At 27.1% G+C, this 18,405-nt stretch overlaps 3 protein-coding genes across 3 annotated transcripts; 2 read left to right on the top strand and 1 right to left on the bottom strand.

Annotated features, from left to right (window-relative positions):
- Positions 1–3,945: 3,945 nt before the first annotated feature.
- On the top strand, positions 3,946–4,866 carry GO595_006416 (uncharacterized protein; the record flags this gene model as incomplete). The annotated part of the gene is made up of 1 exon (XM_067919767.1): positions 3,946–4,866. The coding sequence occupies one exon, from the start codon at positions 3,946–3,948 to the stop codon at positions 4,864–4,866; it is 921 nt and encodes a 306-aa protein (XP_067773294.1).
- Positions 4,867–17,064: 12,198 nt separating this feature from the next.
- On the top strand, positions 17,065–17,625 carry GO595_006415 (Muscle-specific protein 20; the record flags this gene model as incomplete). The annotated part of the gene is made up of 1 exon (XM_067919766.1): positions 17,065–17,625. One exon carries the CDS (start codon positions 17,065–17,067, stop codon positions 17,623–17,625), a length of 561 nt encoding a protein of 186 aa, XP_067773293.1.
- A 210-nt stretch (positions 17,626–17,835) lies between these two features.
- On the bottom strand, positions 17,836–18,270 carry GO595_006414 (uncharacterized protein; the record flags this gene model as incomplete). Its single annotated transcript, XM_067919765.1, has 1 exon — positions 17,836–18,270. One exon carries the CDS (start codon positions 18,268–18,270, stop codon positions 17,836–17,838), a length of 435 nt encoding a protein of 144 aa, XP_067773292.1.
- Between the last annotated feature and the right edge of the window lie 135 nt (positions 18,271–18,405).

Raw genomic sequence — 18,405 nt, 5'->3', positions numbered from 1 at the left:
TCCTCCGACTATTAATACATGAGGCTTTGTCAATGTGTTTTTGTTGATGTGTTTATCAAAAAGAAGTGAAAATTCATTGCTAAATTTTGTACGATTAATGCATGTGTCATTAGAAAGATATTGTCTATACTGGAAATTAGGATTAGTTGTGTACGGCCCTGTCTGCGGTATTGTTATTGCTTGATATGGATTTCCATTAAATTTTAATTTTATATAATTAGTGATCGTTTGAATGTTTGCCGAATTAGAAATAAACGAAAAAGACCAATAGAATGCGATGGGGAAAACAAATGGTATTATGACATATATGTAAAAATATTGAAAAGTCATAATAAAATGTTCGATTGCTAAAACCGTTAAGCAATGTCATCAACTAATTGAGGTTAAAGAAACAGGATTTTGATAGTGGGCTTTGAATGGTTGGGATAGGCGAGCTTTTGAAAATCTGGAGATCATCGCACATTTAAGATAAATAAAACTAAATTTCAATAGGACGATTGAAGTATTCAGAAGAAAACCGAAGATAAACCTTAAATTTTAAGGTTTTTGATTGCCTTTTATTCAATCGAGCCCTTTGAAAAAAAAAAAAATACTCAGAAAATGAATGGAGATCCATTAAGCATTTCGTAAGAAGGGCCAAATGCTTACTTTTTAGCTTCGCCAAATCAATTAAAACCATTGAAACAAAATATATGAATCATATGATAAGTGCATTTGATTACATACAAATTCAAAATTAGAGTATGAAAATTTTATGATTTGGTTTTGTCCCTCGATTTATCATCTTTCTGAAATGACATACTTGTTTACCACATAGTGAAATCTGGAGTTGATTTTTTTGATTTTTGAAAAAAATCAGATATTAATTAATTTTATCATTAATATGCTCTTTAAACTAGCACCTCTTATCAAAGCATATCATTTAAATTAAAAAATTTCGCTGTATTAAGTATTTTACGGAAATTCAAATTATTATTAATATAATACCTTTTTTTTTTAAATTGGTATGATTTACTTTGGTTGATGAGTAAACAGTAAAGCAAGTATTTGTTTTAATTTTTGATCTTTGAAGAGAAGTTATAATATCTTGAATCAATAAATTGTAGAAATATGATGTTCCTTCAATGAAACAAGTCATGTAGTAGTGCTTTCTTCCTAAGAAATATCTATAAGCAACATAAAACACGAGGAAAGACATTTAAAAGAATAGTCATTTATGGTTCATCAAGCGTTTTTTTTACAAACCACTTTTGAAATAAATGATTTTAAAAGCAATTCAAAATTTGAATAGAACGGGTCCTATTATCTAAACGGTCGTTTGACACCGAATAGAATATAATTATCTCGTTGTTTTCATTATATTAATTGTTAAAAAATATATATCAAAGATTAATAATAACAGTAGATAATATTCTTATATCTTTATAAGACAAAAACTTATATTTAAAGATTTGACACTTAAAAATAAAATAAATATATCTTCATATAAAATTGGTTTACGAACATCTTATCATGATAATAGGTGTTTTATATATTTCATTATATATTATTTTGCATATTAAAACTAATCAATTTTTCATAAGAGAATTATTGACTTTCTAGTTAAAATTGAAAAGTCAGAAAATTATTTTGCAATTATTTCGATAATGATAATAGATATCAAAATTCTGTCTCCTAGAAAATTAGTTTTTTTCTATGGCATTCCTATAAATTTGTTTATTTATTTGATATCTAAAAAAATGAGACCTGTAGCCAATTACCATGGAAGCATTCAATATTGATAGAAAAAGTAAAAATTTGACCTCCCACCTAGTATTCAATTTGCAGTTACAACTGTTATAAACTTGACATAAAATAAAAATATGAATAAAATATATAAAATTCATTAGAAAATTAGAATAGGACCCGTTCTGTTTTAAAAGATGTTATGCCATTAAGCCCTTTCTTTCTTTTGAACAATTTTATTGATTTTTAACGAATTTAGTTTTTTCATTATAGTAAACCATTGAAATTCATTTTTTTTTTTGTGCATAATCAGCAGCAGGATTATTTTCAACTATTTCCCCATTTTGTTGCTCAATAATCTAATAAAAATATGCAATAGGATTCCGATATCGTTCATCGGTTAGGATATGTGGTTTTCATCCACGGGAGCGGGGTTCGACTCCCCGTATCGGAATGATTTTTTTATTAGTCATTAAAATGCAATTTTTTTCTCCGAGATTCACATTGTAAACGAATCTACCAAATCATTATTTTATAAATTATCTACGTGAAGGTGAAGTTTGGTCACAAAAACCATTATTACCTAATGTATTTCAAGACATGATAGATACATTAGGTAATGGTCAAGACATCCCCCCGATTATACTAATATTATAGAATTCGAGGAGTCAGATGAAGATAACGCATGGATACCTTATTGGATCCATTTAGAGGGGTTTGGTATAGAAAGAGCACAGAATGTAACATAAAATGGGGCACAATTCTTCCTTATTTAGTTTCAGAAAATATTCCGCATGTAATTAAACAATATTTACAAAGATTACAGATCTTCGATTCACTATTAAATAGTGAAAATAAGCAAAGGGAAGAATTGAATGACTGTTGCTTCATTTATGCTTTGAAACAGTCAGGTATCCCAGAAAAAGTGCTCGATAAAATCCGTTGTAGGATTTTAGTCAAATATCGAGTTGCTTCTAAACTTGATTTAGTTTGTAAAGATAATTCAATTTATGCTCAAATTCACAAAGTTTATAAATCCATCGATGAAGATGGTAAAATTAGAATTAAATATATTGTTTATCAAAAAAAGAGTCAAAAATTTAATTATGTTGGGTGTAAACGAGAGAATGTCCTTTACAAAATTCATTTATATTTATTCGAAGAACATTATTTTATCAAAGATATTACACCTTTTACTATCAATTTTATTCAGAATTCCGATCAACCGAATTTAATTACATTAAGAGAAAAAAAAATTGTGATTCTTTACAATTAATTTTATTATTATTCAGAAAAAATCAACCTTATTTATGTATAGTCCAAAAATATGATGCCAGTGATGAACAAATATTCAAACACCCTGATTGTGGATTTAAATTATTGAATTACTCACCAAATAACTCAACTTGTTATTTCCATAAATTAGCTTATGATTCTAAATTTATTGATAAATTTGGAATAATAAAATCCACAATTAAGGGCACAAAAGTATTATCAATGGACGTTCAATTCAATAAAAAATTAATTTTCTTCAGAGACACATTAATACCGAAAATTGAGAAATCCGTTAACAACAAAACTTTTTAAAGATAAAACATATGCATCACATGCATTTCGAAATAAAGTAAAATAATAAGTCACTGTGTTTCTGCTCACTCCTACTTCTTATGCAGTATCTTTACATGAATATTTATATACCCAACAATATAATAAATGAAAAATTTTTGAAAGTGGTATTTTTGCTGAATATAAAATATATTCATATAAAATACTTTTTGATTTATGACATTATGGGCATATCCATTTATATCCAAACCTATTTAAAGAATCTCTGTGAATCTGCATATCGAATTCACAATTTTCACATGTCATTTGATTGTAAATAACCCCATTCTGTAATGCAAATTGAATTGCAGCGTTCTCATTAGTAAAAAGCCAAAAATAAGCAATAGTATTATCGATAAATTGATATGAAGATTGTTGATATTGATTGTAATTACATAATAACATATAAATATTAAACGCACAATATGTAAAATATTGAATCATATTGCATATAAATGAAAAATAATAGTATATACATGAAAGGAATATTTATTTATTAGTTCGAGTTAGTAGTAAGTAATGATTTTAATTAATATAATTAGGAATCTGAGCTTGAGAGTGAGTTTTCTTCTCAGTCTGAGTCTGAGGAACCTCCTAGACCCAAAAACTGGAAGTATGAGTTCCCATGATTATTTTGATGAGGGTAACGATGATTCTTCTAGTCAAGCATTATCGCAAGAGATGAAAGGGTACTATGAAGTTGAATCAATAGTGAACATCAAGGAGGAGAAAGACTCAGAAGGAGTCAACATTGCACTTTGGTGTGTTTGTTGGAAGAGGGTGAAGGGTCAACCAACATACTTGAACGATTGGGAACCAACAAAACACCTTAGTCATTGTAAGAACGCGGTAGACTTCTTTATAGCTATGCTTAAAGATGGCAGATCCGAGGAGTTTTCTCCACCTTCTTCCCGTTTGACTCCTGCACTGAGAGCCGCTGAAGCCGGTAACTTGTTTACTGTGCGACAGTTCCTGAGGTACTTCCATACCAATATGTCGGCTCTTCTGGGTATGAGACGAAAGTATCTGGACATTCAGTGGAAAGAAGACGAATTGGTGTACTTCCTTAAGGGAATTGATACAACTCCGCGTACTAAACGTGCTGAACAGCATACCCTAAGGGAAGTCATCAAAAGGCGCTCGAAGAATCTAAGCCACGATTCTCGAGAAAATGTTTACTCGAGAATGGATGAACTAAGGTTCGAATATCCAGTGGCACATAGATTCATCACCCAGCTCTACTCTCGCGAGCGTCAAATAGAAAGGTTTCCTGCAGTTGGCTCTAAGCCACTACATGATAGTGTTCATCCGAATAAGGATGACACTGAAGAAGAGGATAAATATCCTCCAAAGAAGCAGTACTTAGAGGACATCCATCTTGATACTGAGGAAATCTTTCTAAATGACCCTGTCTTAAAGCCGCCTGCCATAATGGCACCACGTCCTCTAGAGGACAACGAAAATGATGTCCCAAAAACCAGATTTCCCGATGAGATTGTGTTTGCCCAAATGCATCTACAAAAGGGAGTGTGCTAACTGTACCTTTTTTGTACCCACTTTTTGGCGGTTATTGTCACAATTCTCCACTTTTTGAATGCGATGTTATGACAACCTCCGAAAAAACAAAATTTTTATAATTCCGAAAAACCCAAAAATTTAAAGTTAATTATAAATTTATTATTTTTATATCAAACTGTAATAAATTATGCAAGGAAAGACATAAATGCACTAGTAATTTCATATAATTCCTAATTTTGACGAAATTATTGAGCATTCGAAATTTTATTTCTTTTTTTGAAATTTATACATATGGCTAAATTCACCATCTATTAAAACATATGAACTTTGAATCATATTAAAAAAAATTGATTCTATGTTTACAAATATAATAATAACTTATTCTTAATTTTTTCCATGTTTCGACTTTTTGTATGATGTAAAATATTTCAAATAAGTATTTTGACTTCAAAAGTGGCATCTTTGTGATTTCAATTGAAAAACGTTTACATGAAAATAGTTGACCAAGTATGCATTCAAACACAAATATTTGTCAAAATATGTAGATTGTATTATTTATATTGAAAGTGATATGGACATTGATTCATATTATTTTCACAACAAATTGTTTTTTTTTTTTTTTTTTTAATTATATATTAAAGGCATTATTTAATGAAGTTGATTATGAGACTGTGGAATGCATACGCACTTTTATATGCGCTTTTATTAATTTAATTAAATTAAATATTTAAATCTCAATTAGATTGCATACAAAATTTAGTGGATGATTATTAAAACATTATATGCTAATTTATGCATTTATTCATCATTAATTATTCTATTCATTCATTATTATTTATCATAATGTATTTTAAATATTTATCATTCATCATTTTTTTCTTTAACATTATATTTATCATTATTTATTATTGATCATTTATTGTTATATTTATTTTTGAATAACTATATGCATTACATTAATGAATAACAATATGCATTAAATTATACATTACATTAATGAATAACAATATGCATTAAATTAATGAATAACATTATACATTAAATAATTAATTTCACATCTAATCTAGATATTTTGTCATTTTTATTGATTATTCATTAGTGTAATGTATATTGTTATTTATATTGTTATTCATTAGTGTAATGCATATAGTTATAAATTAATATAATGTATAATGTATTTTATAATGTGATTCATTAATGTAATGTATAATGTAATGTATATTGTTATTCATATTGTTATTCATTTATGTAATGAATAATGTTATTCATTAATGTAATGTATAATTTTATTCATATTGTTATTCATTAATGTAATGCATATTGTTATTCATATTGTTCATATTGTTATTCATTAATGTAATGTATAATTTTATTCATAAATAAATATAACAATAAATGGTCAATAATAAATAATGATAAATTTAATGTTTAATAATAGGAAAATAATTTAAATTTGGTTTTATTTTACCTAAATCTAAATAATCAACATGATAAGGAATATTTAAACTATTAAATAAATATTTATTTTTAGCTAATAATTTAAAACCTGTATTACTCATAGAATCTTCGTATAGATTATATTCTATATTTTTACGTGCATGTTTAAAATTATTAAAATAATGAAATAGATATAACAAATTCATTTAATCTAAACTAATGGATTTGATATAATCTTCAATATTAACTCCTTTTTCAGCTAATTTTTTGAATTAAAGATCTTGTATTTCTTCAATTTGTTTTGGTTTTTTATTATTATTAAATTCATTATTAGCCTGTGTTTTAATTATTTCATTTATTTGTTCTTTTATATTTGTATCTCCAGTTAGAATAGAATATAATATTCAAATATTGGATTCAAACCTACATAATTTTTTACTTATTCTATTTTATATCTTTTTATCATTGAAATAAATTCATCTTTAAAATTTTTATAATCAAATTTCTTATTTTTTTTAACTAATGTTTGTATTCTGTATTTAATGACTAAATCTATAAAAAATTGATACCATTCTATTAAGGTTTTATTACCAATTTTATCCTTTGCTATTCTATATTTTTCATTTATTATTTAAATAAAATTACTAATTGTTAGTTCATTATTTATTTCTTTTGTCAACAATGTAAAATTTTGGTTGAATAATGCTATAGTATTAGCTTAAATTAATATTAAGGTGTATGTATACAGTTTTTTAACCCGCCTACAGGTCTATATTTGTCTCATTTAATATTTTTTTAACAAAAATCGCAGAAGTTCAATCGTACTTAAAATTGTTTTTAAAAATTTGAAGTGGTTGGATTGTTTGTTATTAACATATGTCTGAAATAATAATCAAATAATCAAAAATCCACTTTTTTTCTAATTGTGATGAACGTTTTTTACAATAAAATTTTATCAATCAAGGATGTGATTTTTATAATTTTTATCAATAAATAAAGTCATCATTTCCTTATCAGAACAATTTATTATTTAAGAAGATATTTCCATTTTAATTTGCAAAAAATACATGGATAATTTTTTGTCTTTCAAAGGTAAGGCTGAACTGGTAAAAATTTTCCATTAACTACCAATTTTCAACCGTTTATTTTTTTGAAAAGTGGCGGTATTTATGGCATTTTTTAATTTAAATGGAAAGGATTAAAGTTGTTTTAATCGGCAATACATCTGTTGGGAAATCAGTACTTGCAAATCGCTTTGAAACTGGTAATTATGAAATTTTAGGAACTGGGACGGATCATTTGGTAAAACAAATTAATATCAACGGAAAAGTAATTAGTATGGATATTTGGACTGTTTCAGGGTGTGAAGATTATAGATCCTTGTATCCATTTTATTATCGCGATGCTCATGCAATTATTATTGTTTTTGCTGTTGGAAATTACTTGCCAAATATTATATTTTCTCGTGATTCATTCGACTCTATTGAGGTATTGTATAAACAAATCAAGGAAAACAATAAGGAAGCTTTGATTATATTATGTGGGAATATGATTGATCTTCCAAATCGCGAAATTTCATTTGGTGAAGCAGTTCAAAAATCTCGGACACTTCCAGGCATTGCTGAATATTTTGAGACAAGTTCAGTGACAGGTCAAGGGATTGAAGAAATGTTTAATTTTATAGCAGAGAATGTTCTTGCAAGAAATCAACATAAAAAATGATAAAAGTGAAGAAGAAAAGGAAAGGAAATATTTCTTTTTATAATTTATGTAAATTTTTTTAAAATAAAATATGATAAAAATGGAAATACACAAAGATATTTCACTTTGTTAATGAAATATTTTTTTTTATGATTGTCCAAAATTCCAAACAATGATTACATAATCCTTTATTAAATTTTATATACATAATTAGTTAATTCACACTTAAACCTAAAATATTCTTTAGGCTAATAACAGAAGCCTGCTTTTTAAACTTTGCTGAATAACAAGCTAAAATTCCATCACAAAGTTTTGTAACTTGGTCAAATTCTGCATCGAATAATAACTCAAATTTAATTGACGCGTTTTTCGGCCATTCTTTTTTCTTTGTTAAAAATGCAATGCATTGTTTCACATTCCATTTCTTTTCAACTTCTGTTTTTGGGCTTGGAAAGATTGATGAATCGGTGTTAAAGAAATATGGATCTATTGAAGTAAGAAGTTTAGGAAGTGTTGTGCCATTATTTATTTTGTTTATAGGTAAATAAATACGTTCTCCTTTAACATTATAATTTCGTTCAATTGGATTTTGATTTGAATTTATGAAAAGCATTGATAAAAGTTGTTGATACGAAAAAATATCACCGCTTGCAAGAAGAGGAACAATCGAAATGTAACTATCATCAATAAGCTCCTTAGATATTAACTTTTGTATTATGGTTTGGATGTTCTCATTTGCTTGTTGCTGATTCGTGGCAAATGGAAGAAAAAGATCTTCTTTGGTGAGAACATGATATAAAATACGAAGAAATTCGCCATTTTTAAATTGATTTTTAAGTGATTTTGGTGGCTTCTCTGGAAGTTCTGGTAAATCTAATGAAACTAAAATTTGGGAAATTAATGGCCTTGTTAAAATAATAGCATTGCGATTAGATGGATGATTTGGAACAACTTTCTTGATTTTGCTTAGAGAATATTCATAAATGTCATTTAAAATTGCCCAAACAAGTTCTGGTGGAGGTGCATTTTCACATGAATTTTTCAAATAATTAATGGTTTGATCTTTTATACATTTGTTTGATATTAATAATTTTAAAGAATCAGATAAATCCAATTCTTTTTTTCCAGTATCGATATGTAGGATTTTTGGAAAATATGGAGAGGCTTCCAAAAACCATGATGTAATTGATTCTGTTGTAATTTTTGGTATTTCTGGTGAAGAATTTTGAATCCATTCCAAAATACATTTTTCTTTTGCCTTTGAGATTCCATAATATAAATTCATATTTTCACCATCAAATAAATCATCTTCATGTTGAGTGTAATTACTGTTTGAAAAGTTTGTGTTCTCGTATTTTGAAACGTAAAAAGATGTTCTCGTTTTATTTAGTTCTTTTCACCATTTTTTTGAGAGCAAAACGATCATATGCATGTAAATTATTGAATGTAAAACATTTTTAGAAACCAAAAATTCATTATAATACATCCATATCTATTTTTATTAAAAACAAAACCACTGTTATTCTAATCGCAACATTTGAAAGATTTCAATTCTTGTGTTACAATGTATCCAAGTGATTGATGAGTCAGATTTCCTTCTTGAAGAAGCCCCAAGGATTCCCACATTAGGTCCTTGATTGCAGTTATATGCCTTTCTAAATTACAACTTGCAAATTTTTTGTCGCATTTATCATTCTCAATTTTTCCAATTATTTTGTGGAATGGAAGTTTTGCTAAAAGCCTCCAAGCGTAATAAATTGCAGAATATTTTCGTGTGGATCGCATTTTAAAAGGACCTTCATAAATTGCAGAAACAAGGGGATCATCTGAAATGTATGAGGGATATCTGGTATGATAAACATAAGAACATGATACTAGCTCTGCCAAATAATGTACTGGTTTTTTTAACGGCAAAAATGATAGGGGTGCACCAATATGTCCAGACATGTCAGCAGTCATGTGTAAAATGAATCCAAGTATAAACCAATACTCTGATGATTCATGTTCATATGATTGAATTATTCTTACTAAATTTGTAATATCATGTGATTCAGCTTTTGGAAGTCCATCAACATAAATTGCTCCTTTTATAAAATACTCTTTTTGTTTAGGGGTTACGTTTGGAAGATATTGAGTAAGGAATTCTTCAGCAACAACCTGATGGAATATTGGGCCCCATGAGCTTGAACAGCTTAGAAGAGCCCAAAAAATCATTGTATTGAATGTGGGGATTTAAATTCAATTTCCATGGCCGATACTTTATCGTCATTATGCAGAAAGTAAACGTACAGAAATCAAAAACCTTCGAGACAAAACTTAAGCTTAAGTTATTTTCAACTTGAAATGAGAAAGAATTTATAGATTTGAATTGTTAAATTAAAAAGATGATAAAATTCTATGAGCTTTTAGAGAAAAAAAAACAATCGAAATTTAATCACTAAAAAATAGTTAGTTGTATGGTTTAAGTTGCTCTAAAAAAAAACGTGTTAGATTGGTTTTACAATATTTATAACACATTGTAGCCATTCAGGAAAGAACAAGCCATGTGTTTCTTTATTTGGTCACATTAGTCGTCACTTTTTAAGGGTGTACCAAATCGTCCTAAATGTCTTATTCACCATCTTCACCATCTCCTTATATTTATGGTTGTCAGTATGTCAAAAAAATTCTCATAACTGAGTTTAGTAGTTTAAACCCAACATTATTATCTGAACAAATTATTTCAGTTATTCAAAATACAGATAACGATGTTTTTTGTTATACATTAAGTACACTATTTGAAATGATTGAAGGAAATCAGGGAACTCAAAAAACGCAAACCATAAATCAATGTTTAAAAATAATTATTCACAAATTTCAAGATCATCCACAATTCAAACAACTGATGATTAATTTTTTCGACAGATTTTCTGTTTATCCAAGTAACATCATTTCTCAACTAATAGATGAAACAGCATTTACATTTTCGGTTTATGGTTGTTTTTCAATGCATTCTGAAGCAGCGATCACATTTTTTGAAGATACTATTTTACCAAAATATCTTGAAAACCAAAATTTCTTCTTAAGTGATGATTTAATATTTAATACTTGTAACATTTCAAAAAAGTTTTCACTCACACAAATAAACAAAGAAGCCTTAGCTTCACGTTCATTTCTTCCATATCTCTCTATTTATGCACCACGTGCTTCAATTCAAACAGAAACATTTACACCGCCCCAAATAAACGTTCCCCTCCATATCATCATGAAAGAAATTGATGTAATTTCATTAAAATCAGCCAATAAAATCCGACAGTTATTTGATTTTTATCCTGATTTTAATGAAAAGTATGCGGCAGTTTTTGTATTATCGCTCTCCTCACCAGATAATGACATTAAACAATATTTAAACAAACTTGAAACTCATCAACGAAACAATTTATTTTCGATGTATAAAGATATTTTATTAGAGAAGAAAGTCAATTTCACTAAATTAGTTGAATGTTTTGATGTTCCTGAATTTGGTGAATTACCAATTGATTCCATACATTTGATATTCCAATGTTTATGTAATTTCTTTGATCGTCAATTAATACCATCAGAAGTATTTACACGTAAATGGCAAAATGAGAAACTTCAATTTTCATTTTTATCAGCGTTTACACAAATTAACATTTCTAATTTAGATTTTTCGAAAGGTACAAATCTTATTAATGTTCATCAATTTGAACTTCAATCGAATATCTTTTCACAGATTAATAATTGTTGGTTATCATATGATTTTTCGGAACGAATTATCACTTTAATGCGGAATGACATTAAATTATTAAAAACATATTTAGAATTATTAGAAACTAAATATCCATCGCTATTATTATTTTTATTAAGTCAACCAAACATTGAAAAAACGGAAGAAATTAAATCAATTTCAATAAATCCATTTCTAAAAGTATTACAAGGCTCACAAAACATTATCAATATATTATGGAAAAGTTCGCAAACATTTATAGAAACTTTAATATTAATTTTATATGAACGTAATCAATCGAAACTTGAATTAATATTTAATACATTTAATGATAAGTTATCATCTTTATTAATTTCGAAAAACACAAACTTTGCTACAGATTTAGCATTTATAGCAGATTATAAAAACAAATATAAAATTAAAGATTTCATTATTAATTATACAAATAAATATTCGATTTCTTCATTAATTAAAATTATGGATTTCATCAAAAATCGAATTAATGAAACTATACCTTCTGAACCAATATTACAAACATCTGTTTTAAATTCGATGTTTGAATATTTATCACAAAACTTTGATAATTATCCAACAGAAGTAAAGATTTTTATACAAAGAACTTATAAAACTTGTGAAACTATTCGAACAGACATAAAACAATTTAAATTCGAATTAACAATATCAAATGAGAAAATTCTTGAAATGAAAAATGAGTCATCAATAATGTTCATGAAATTATTTTCGGAAGAAATATCAATAAAAGAATTTTCAAACATAATGCAAAAATATCGAACTTCTGATCCATATTTATTTTCATGTATGATACATTATTTATTAGAAGAGTTTAATTTCATTGATAAACATACCAATAATAATAATATCCAAAAGTTATCACGTTTAATAAGTATATTAATCATAAATCAAATTTTTTCTACAAAACAAATTACAAAAATATTTAATTACATAAAATATTCAATTAATAATTCAACTAATTCACAAGTTATTTTATTTGTAACAAATATTATTCAAGAATTGTTATCGAAACTTCATCAATATCCACATTTTGTTATAGATTTAATACATGAAACTAAATTACGTCAAATTGATATTAAATTATATGATAAAATCCAACGGATATATCAAATGTTAAATAAATCAATCAAAACAAATAAAGCAAATGTTATTAAACTTAATCCATTATTAAAACGATTTCAATCATTAAATACGCCACCAACGAAAATCTTAAATTCGATTCAAGAACTTAAAAATGATTTTACACAATTAACAAATATATTAAATACATTTCCGACATATCATGATTATATTTCATATTATATCATTACATTAATACAAGATTCACCACAAACATTAAAATATATAATTCGTCCATTATTAACATCTGGTCATTTCTTAAATATAATATTTCAAGCATGTTCATATCAAGTATATCAATATATTCAATCAACGGAATTCGATAAATTTGAAGGAAGTTTCTTACATCGAAGATTATTAATATTAGGACAAATTATAGGTAATATAACATTAGCTATTAATTGTCCAATATTATCCAAATTTTTAGACTTGAAACAAATTCTTTTGCATGGATTTCTTCAAGGTAAATTATATGGAATTGTACCATTTATATGTACAATCTTTAATTTAAGTTCTTCTTATTTCTTACCACCAAATCCATATACATCTTCAATATTACATATATTAGCAATGATATATAAAACAGATGGAATTAAAATGTTAATTAAAAATCATATCTCAAGTTTATTCGATCGAATGCATGTAACTATAAATGATTTTTCATCAACACCATTAATATATCCTGATAAAATAATTAATAACTTCGATTATATTTTACCATATTTCACATTACAAAGTTTCGTATCTAATAATGATATTGATCGAATAATTAATTTCGATGAAAACTTTTTAGGTCAATTTATTAATCAACATATACTTATACCAGAATTAAACAATAAAGAAGCGAAAGAAAAACTAAAATCGATATTAATACAAAAAGTCATAAATTTAATACGTTCGGAAGGTACCAAGTTATCAAACATTGCATCATCTACAGCTACTACATTAATCTTAAAAGATTTTATGTTATATCCTGACACAGATATTCCATCGATCATTGACATGGCGCAAACTTTAACTAATCAATTGTCATCAGGTTTAACTATATTTACTTCTCCAATCGAAATCACACGACAATTCATTAGCTCATTAAAATCGGATATAACGGAAGTAATAAATCAAAAAGTAATCGAACAATCAATCGAATTAAATTACGCATGGATAGAACAATTCTTAAGAGATGTAGTTAAGTTACGTTCATGGAGAAGTGTCCAAAAATCAATCGAACAACCTGATGAATCACGTCAAAAGATGAATATACATCCGACAATTGTAAATCATTATAATTATACATTAAAACAAGAGTTCTATTATCAAATGTTACAAATATATTCCGATATGAATGGCATCGCATTGACTGTTCAACCTTATCCGAAAACTGATCCAAATAAAGATAAACAAATTAATGTCGATCAAGAATTCGAACATTATATTCAACAATTTTTCATGTTATTTACGAATGATAAAATTGATTTACCAAATGAATCATTAATTGAATCATTTTTGGGTCAAATGCCGGAAATTTCAATGAAAAATATTACTTATGATCGGTTCTTAAGTATATTAAAAGTGATTTATAAAACTTTTACAAAAGGTTTAACTTTAACGTTCGAAGAAATCATTTGTAAACTTTTGTGTAAAGTTGTCAAATCGGTGCCAAATTCTTATGTTATAAAATCACAAAATTATACAATTTCTTGGATTAAAAACGTTATTAGATCAACTTACGTCATTAACAAATTGTTGGTTTTAGGTTTAATTAATGTTAATAAACTTGATCTATTATTCTCGGAATTATTAGATGCTGATCCTTTTAATCCGAAAAATGTATATTTCATTACAAATGCAATTAGAATTTTATTGGATAAAAATGATAAAGTTCAGCCAAATAATCTAATTGCAACACTTGCAGGTTTAAATTCTTGTAAACAAAGATTTTTAAAGGAATATATATATCCAAATCAAATACAACAAATGAATCAAATCTATGAGGCCTTTAAAGAATTATCCGACTTATATAACTTTATGGAAACAGCTTCAAACCAATTATTAACATCAACCAAATTACAAAATGTTTCAACTTTCGAGCCGATCGAAAGCATTGAAAATTTGAGTGAGATTGAAAGCTGTTTACAAAACTGGAAGAATTCAATGCAAACCGACGATTTGTTAACCTCGACGATCAGCTGCATTCAAAAAGGCAAAAATTTCTATGTTTATTTATTTTACACTCAAACCGAAAAATTGATATATCAATTCATTGAATATTTGAATCAAACCGAAAAACTTTCAACGTCGATTAAAGACATTATTGAGTCAATACTTTTTATCATTAAAGGGAATTCTAATGTTATTAATTATGATATGCGTAAGTATTACTTTATTCTTCGCTTAATATTCACATTTATTTCAAGTGATTATGAATTATTACAAATCTATACAAATGCACTTCATCAACTTCGACCATTAAACGTACCAAGTTTCACATATTCATGGATAGAACTTATCACTGATAAACATTATGTGTATTCTATGTTATATCAATATCAGAATTGGGTTTCATATACGATATTATTCATAGATTATTTCATTATATTAACGAAAGTTGATCATATTTCATCGAACGAAATATTCCAACAATGTTATAAATCATTTCTACGCTTTCTTTTGATACTTTCACATGATTTTCGAGATTATTTATATTCTTCATCACAAATATTATTATCAGTTATTCCATATCAATTTATCCAATTACGAAACATAATTTTAAGTATTTCATCAACGACAAATGATGTACAATATATTAATTCTTTTGAAGATATAACAGAATTCATTCCACAAGATTTCATTAATAACGTTAATAACATATTAAATGTTATACCATTTAATAAAAACGAATTAAAAATTGTTATCAACAAAATGGAAAAATCGTCCGATAATTATATTAAACAATATTTCGTTAATAAAATTACGAACGAAATTCCATCACTAAAACAAAGTAATTCCGTTGAAGAAACGCGAACATTTTTAATATTAACTTCGTTGTTCGAAATGGCTTCAACGGAATTAATATCGATTATCATCAACATGTTAATGGATAAGTTGAGAAATGATTGTAGAGAAACAAACGCATTCATTAGATTAATGTTGGCGTTGTTTAAAAACGATTTCGTTGTGAAAAGTAAAATAGGAATATGTGAAATAATTGCAAAAGTTTTGTGCGAAAGAGTTTCCACGCCGCCGCCGCACCCATTCGGCGTTGTGACTCTTGTGAAACAAATGATAACGGATAGTGATAGACAGAATAGCATTTGGGCATTGCCATTCTCGAAGAATAGCGATGTGGTAAATAACTTTATAAGCGCACTAAGGGCTGTGTTTGTAAATAAGAAATGACAAATAAAAAATAAATAAATTATATATTCGCATAAAAATGTTGTTTTATTATAATTATATTTTGTTATACATTATAATTTAAAAAAATTTGAAATATTGTTTTTGTTAGTTGCATAAAATATTTTATTGTAATATTTAATTATTCTTTTTTTGTTATTAATTTTCATATATTTTGAGATCACAATTTATGAATAATATTAAAGCTTACATATTAATTTTTGATGAATTTTTTTTTTGTATGAATGAATGTTATTATCATTCTGAATGAAAGAAAATGAAATTAATGTTTATACATATTTTATACATATTCATCCTATGGTGAGAATTTTGCTTTATTATTAATCAATAAAAATCTAAAGTTCTATTTTTATACAATCCAGTATAAAAAATAATGTAGAACAAAACTACTGTAATTCATATTTATATCATATTTTATTAGAGAGTTTTTGTAATTTCTATATTGTGCCAACTTTCTGCAACGATATATATCATAATCGTAAAAACAGTTTTTCAGTCGTTCAATTTTTAACTGTCAAAAAATGGCGCCATTTTCAAAAAACGAACACTTTCCATCAGCGGCCTTAAGTAATTTGATGGGAAAAAATATGTTTATTTCAAACAACATAAAGTAAAAAACTATTAGAAAAATATTTATTTATATAAACATAATTTAAAAAGAGAAACATGAGATATTTATGTTTTTGTTATCAATTCGTTACAATAATACAGAGGTATAAAAGGGTAAAAATACCCCTTATGATATAATTTTTTGAAAAAGTGGAAACAGTTAACATTCTCATTTCATGTCTGCAAAATACGACACAGCACTCGAATCTCGTGTGAAAGCATGGATAGAAGGCAACCTTGGACGCACATTGGAAGGTGCAACATTCCGTGACCAAATTGTTGATGGTGTCGCATTATGTGAATTGGCCAATAAATTTTTGCCAAAGAAGATACCAAAAATCCACAGGTCAAAGATAATGATGTTCCAACGTGAGAACTATGGCTCATTCCAAAAGGCTTGCATATCACTTGGAGTTCAAACTAATGAAACATGCACATTTGAAGATGTTTACAATAACACCAACATGGGACAAGTGTTAATTTGTCTTATTTCTTTAGCTCGTAAGGTTCAATTCGAGCCCGGTTATACTGGTCCAATTCTTGAAGATGCTCGTCCAGTTGCACAAGCAGTCAAGCAAGAATTTACAGCAGAACAGCTTGCAAGGACAGCTTGCGCACCAACAGCCGCACAAGCAGCACTTGATGAAATCGGAAAGACTATGGATGAAAACCGCTACGTTGAACATGGAATTATTGCAAATCCGGATGAGCATATCTTCCATGGCACTAAAGAGTAAAGACTAATTCAGTTAAATTCTCTTTTTTTTGGGTGAATTGGAACTCGAAGCGGTTAAAAATTTTATCATTTGAAATTAACACAAAAAGTAAAAACTTTTTCACTGCTTAAATTATGCTTTTGTACGGCGCTTCCAGAAAGTTTAAACGGTAAAAACCGTAATTTTATCACAAAATATAAAATGAGAAATTTGCTTTTTTACGCCAATAGTTCATCCTTGGGTTTCGTTTTCAATGTACTTCCTGAGGTATTCTTTTTCTTTATTAGTTTCTTCTTGAAGTGATCGAAGTTCAAGAATTAAAGATTCTTTATTTTCCTTTAAATCAGTGTTTTTGACTTTGATCTCATCAAGTTGTCTTTTCAAGTTTGGGTCTTCAGATTCATGATTTTTTTTCGTTTGTTGATATTTAGAACTTAATCCAAGGATTTGCATTGTACAATAAGATGCAAGCCAATTCCCTGTTATAGTTGATAAATTTATGTTAATGTTTTCATGGTCAACATTTTTCATAATTGCTTCTAACATTGTTGAATTTGCTTGTCTTAATTCATCAAGTTCTATTTGTAATCTTCTTATATCTTTCATAATATTTGCATTTTCTACTCCCAACACTTTCATTTGTGCCTTTTCAAGATCGGAAATCATTTTCTAGTTTCAACATCAAAAAATTGATGCTTTTTTCATATCACAAGTCTTAGCAGATGGAAATTGACTAAGTCTGTTCAAACGAAAGTTGGTCAGCAGAAAATTTGAGAGGTCTGTTCGCACAAATAAGCAAAA

This window comes from Histomonas meleagridis (assembly GCF_020186115.1).
Source record: "Histomonas meleagridis strain 2922-C6/04-10x chromosome Unknown contig_44, whole genome shotgun sequence".
Lineage (NCBI taxonomy): Eukaryota > Parabasalia > Tritrichomonadida > Dientamoebidae > Histomonas > Histomonas meleagridis.
The sequence above is the reverse complement of the archived record's forward strand: the minus strand, read 5'-3'. Positions and strand labels throughout refer to the sequence as shown.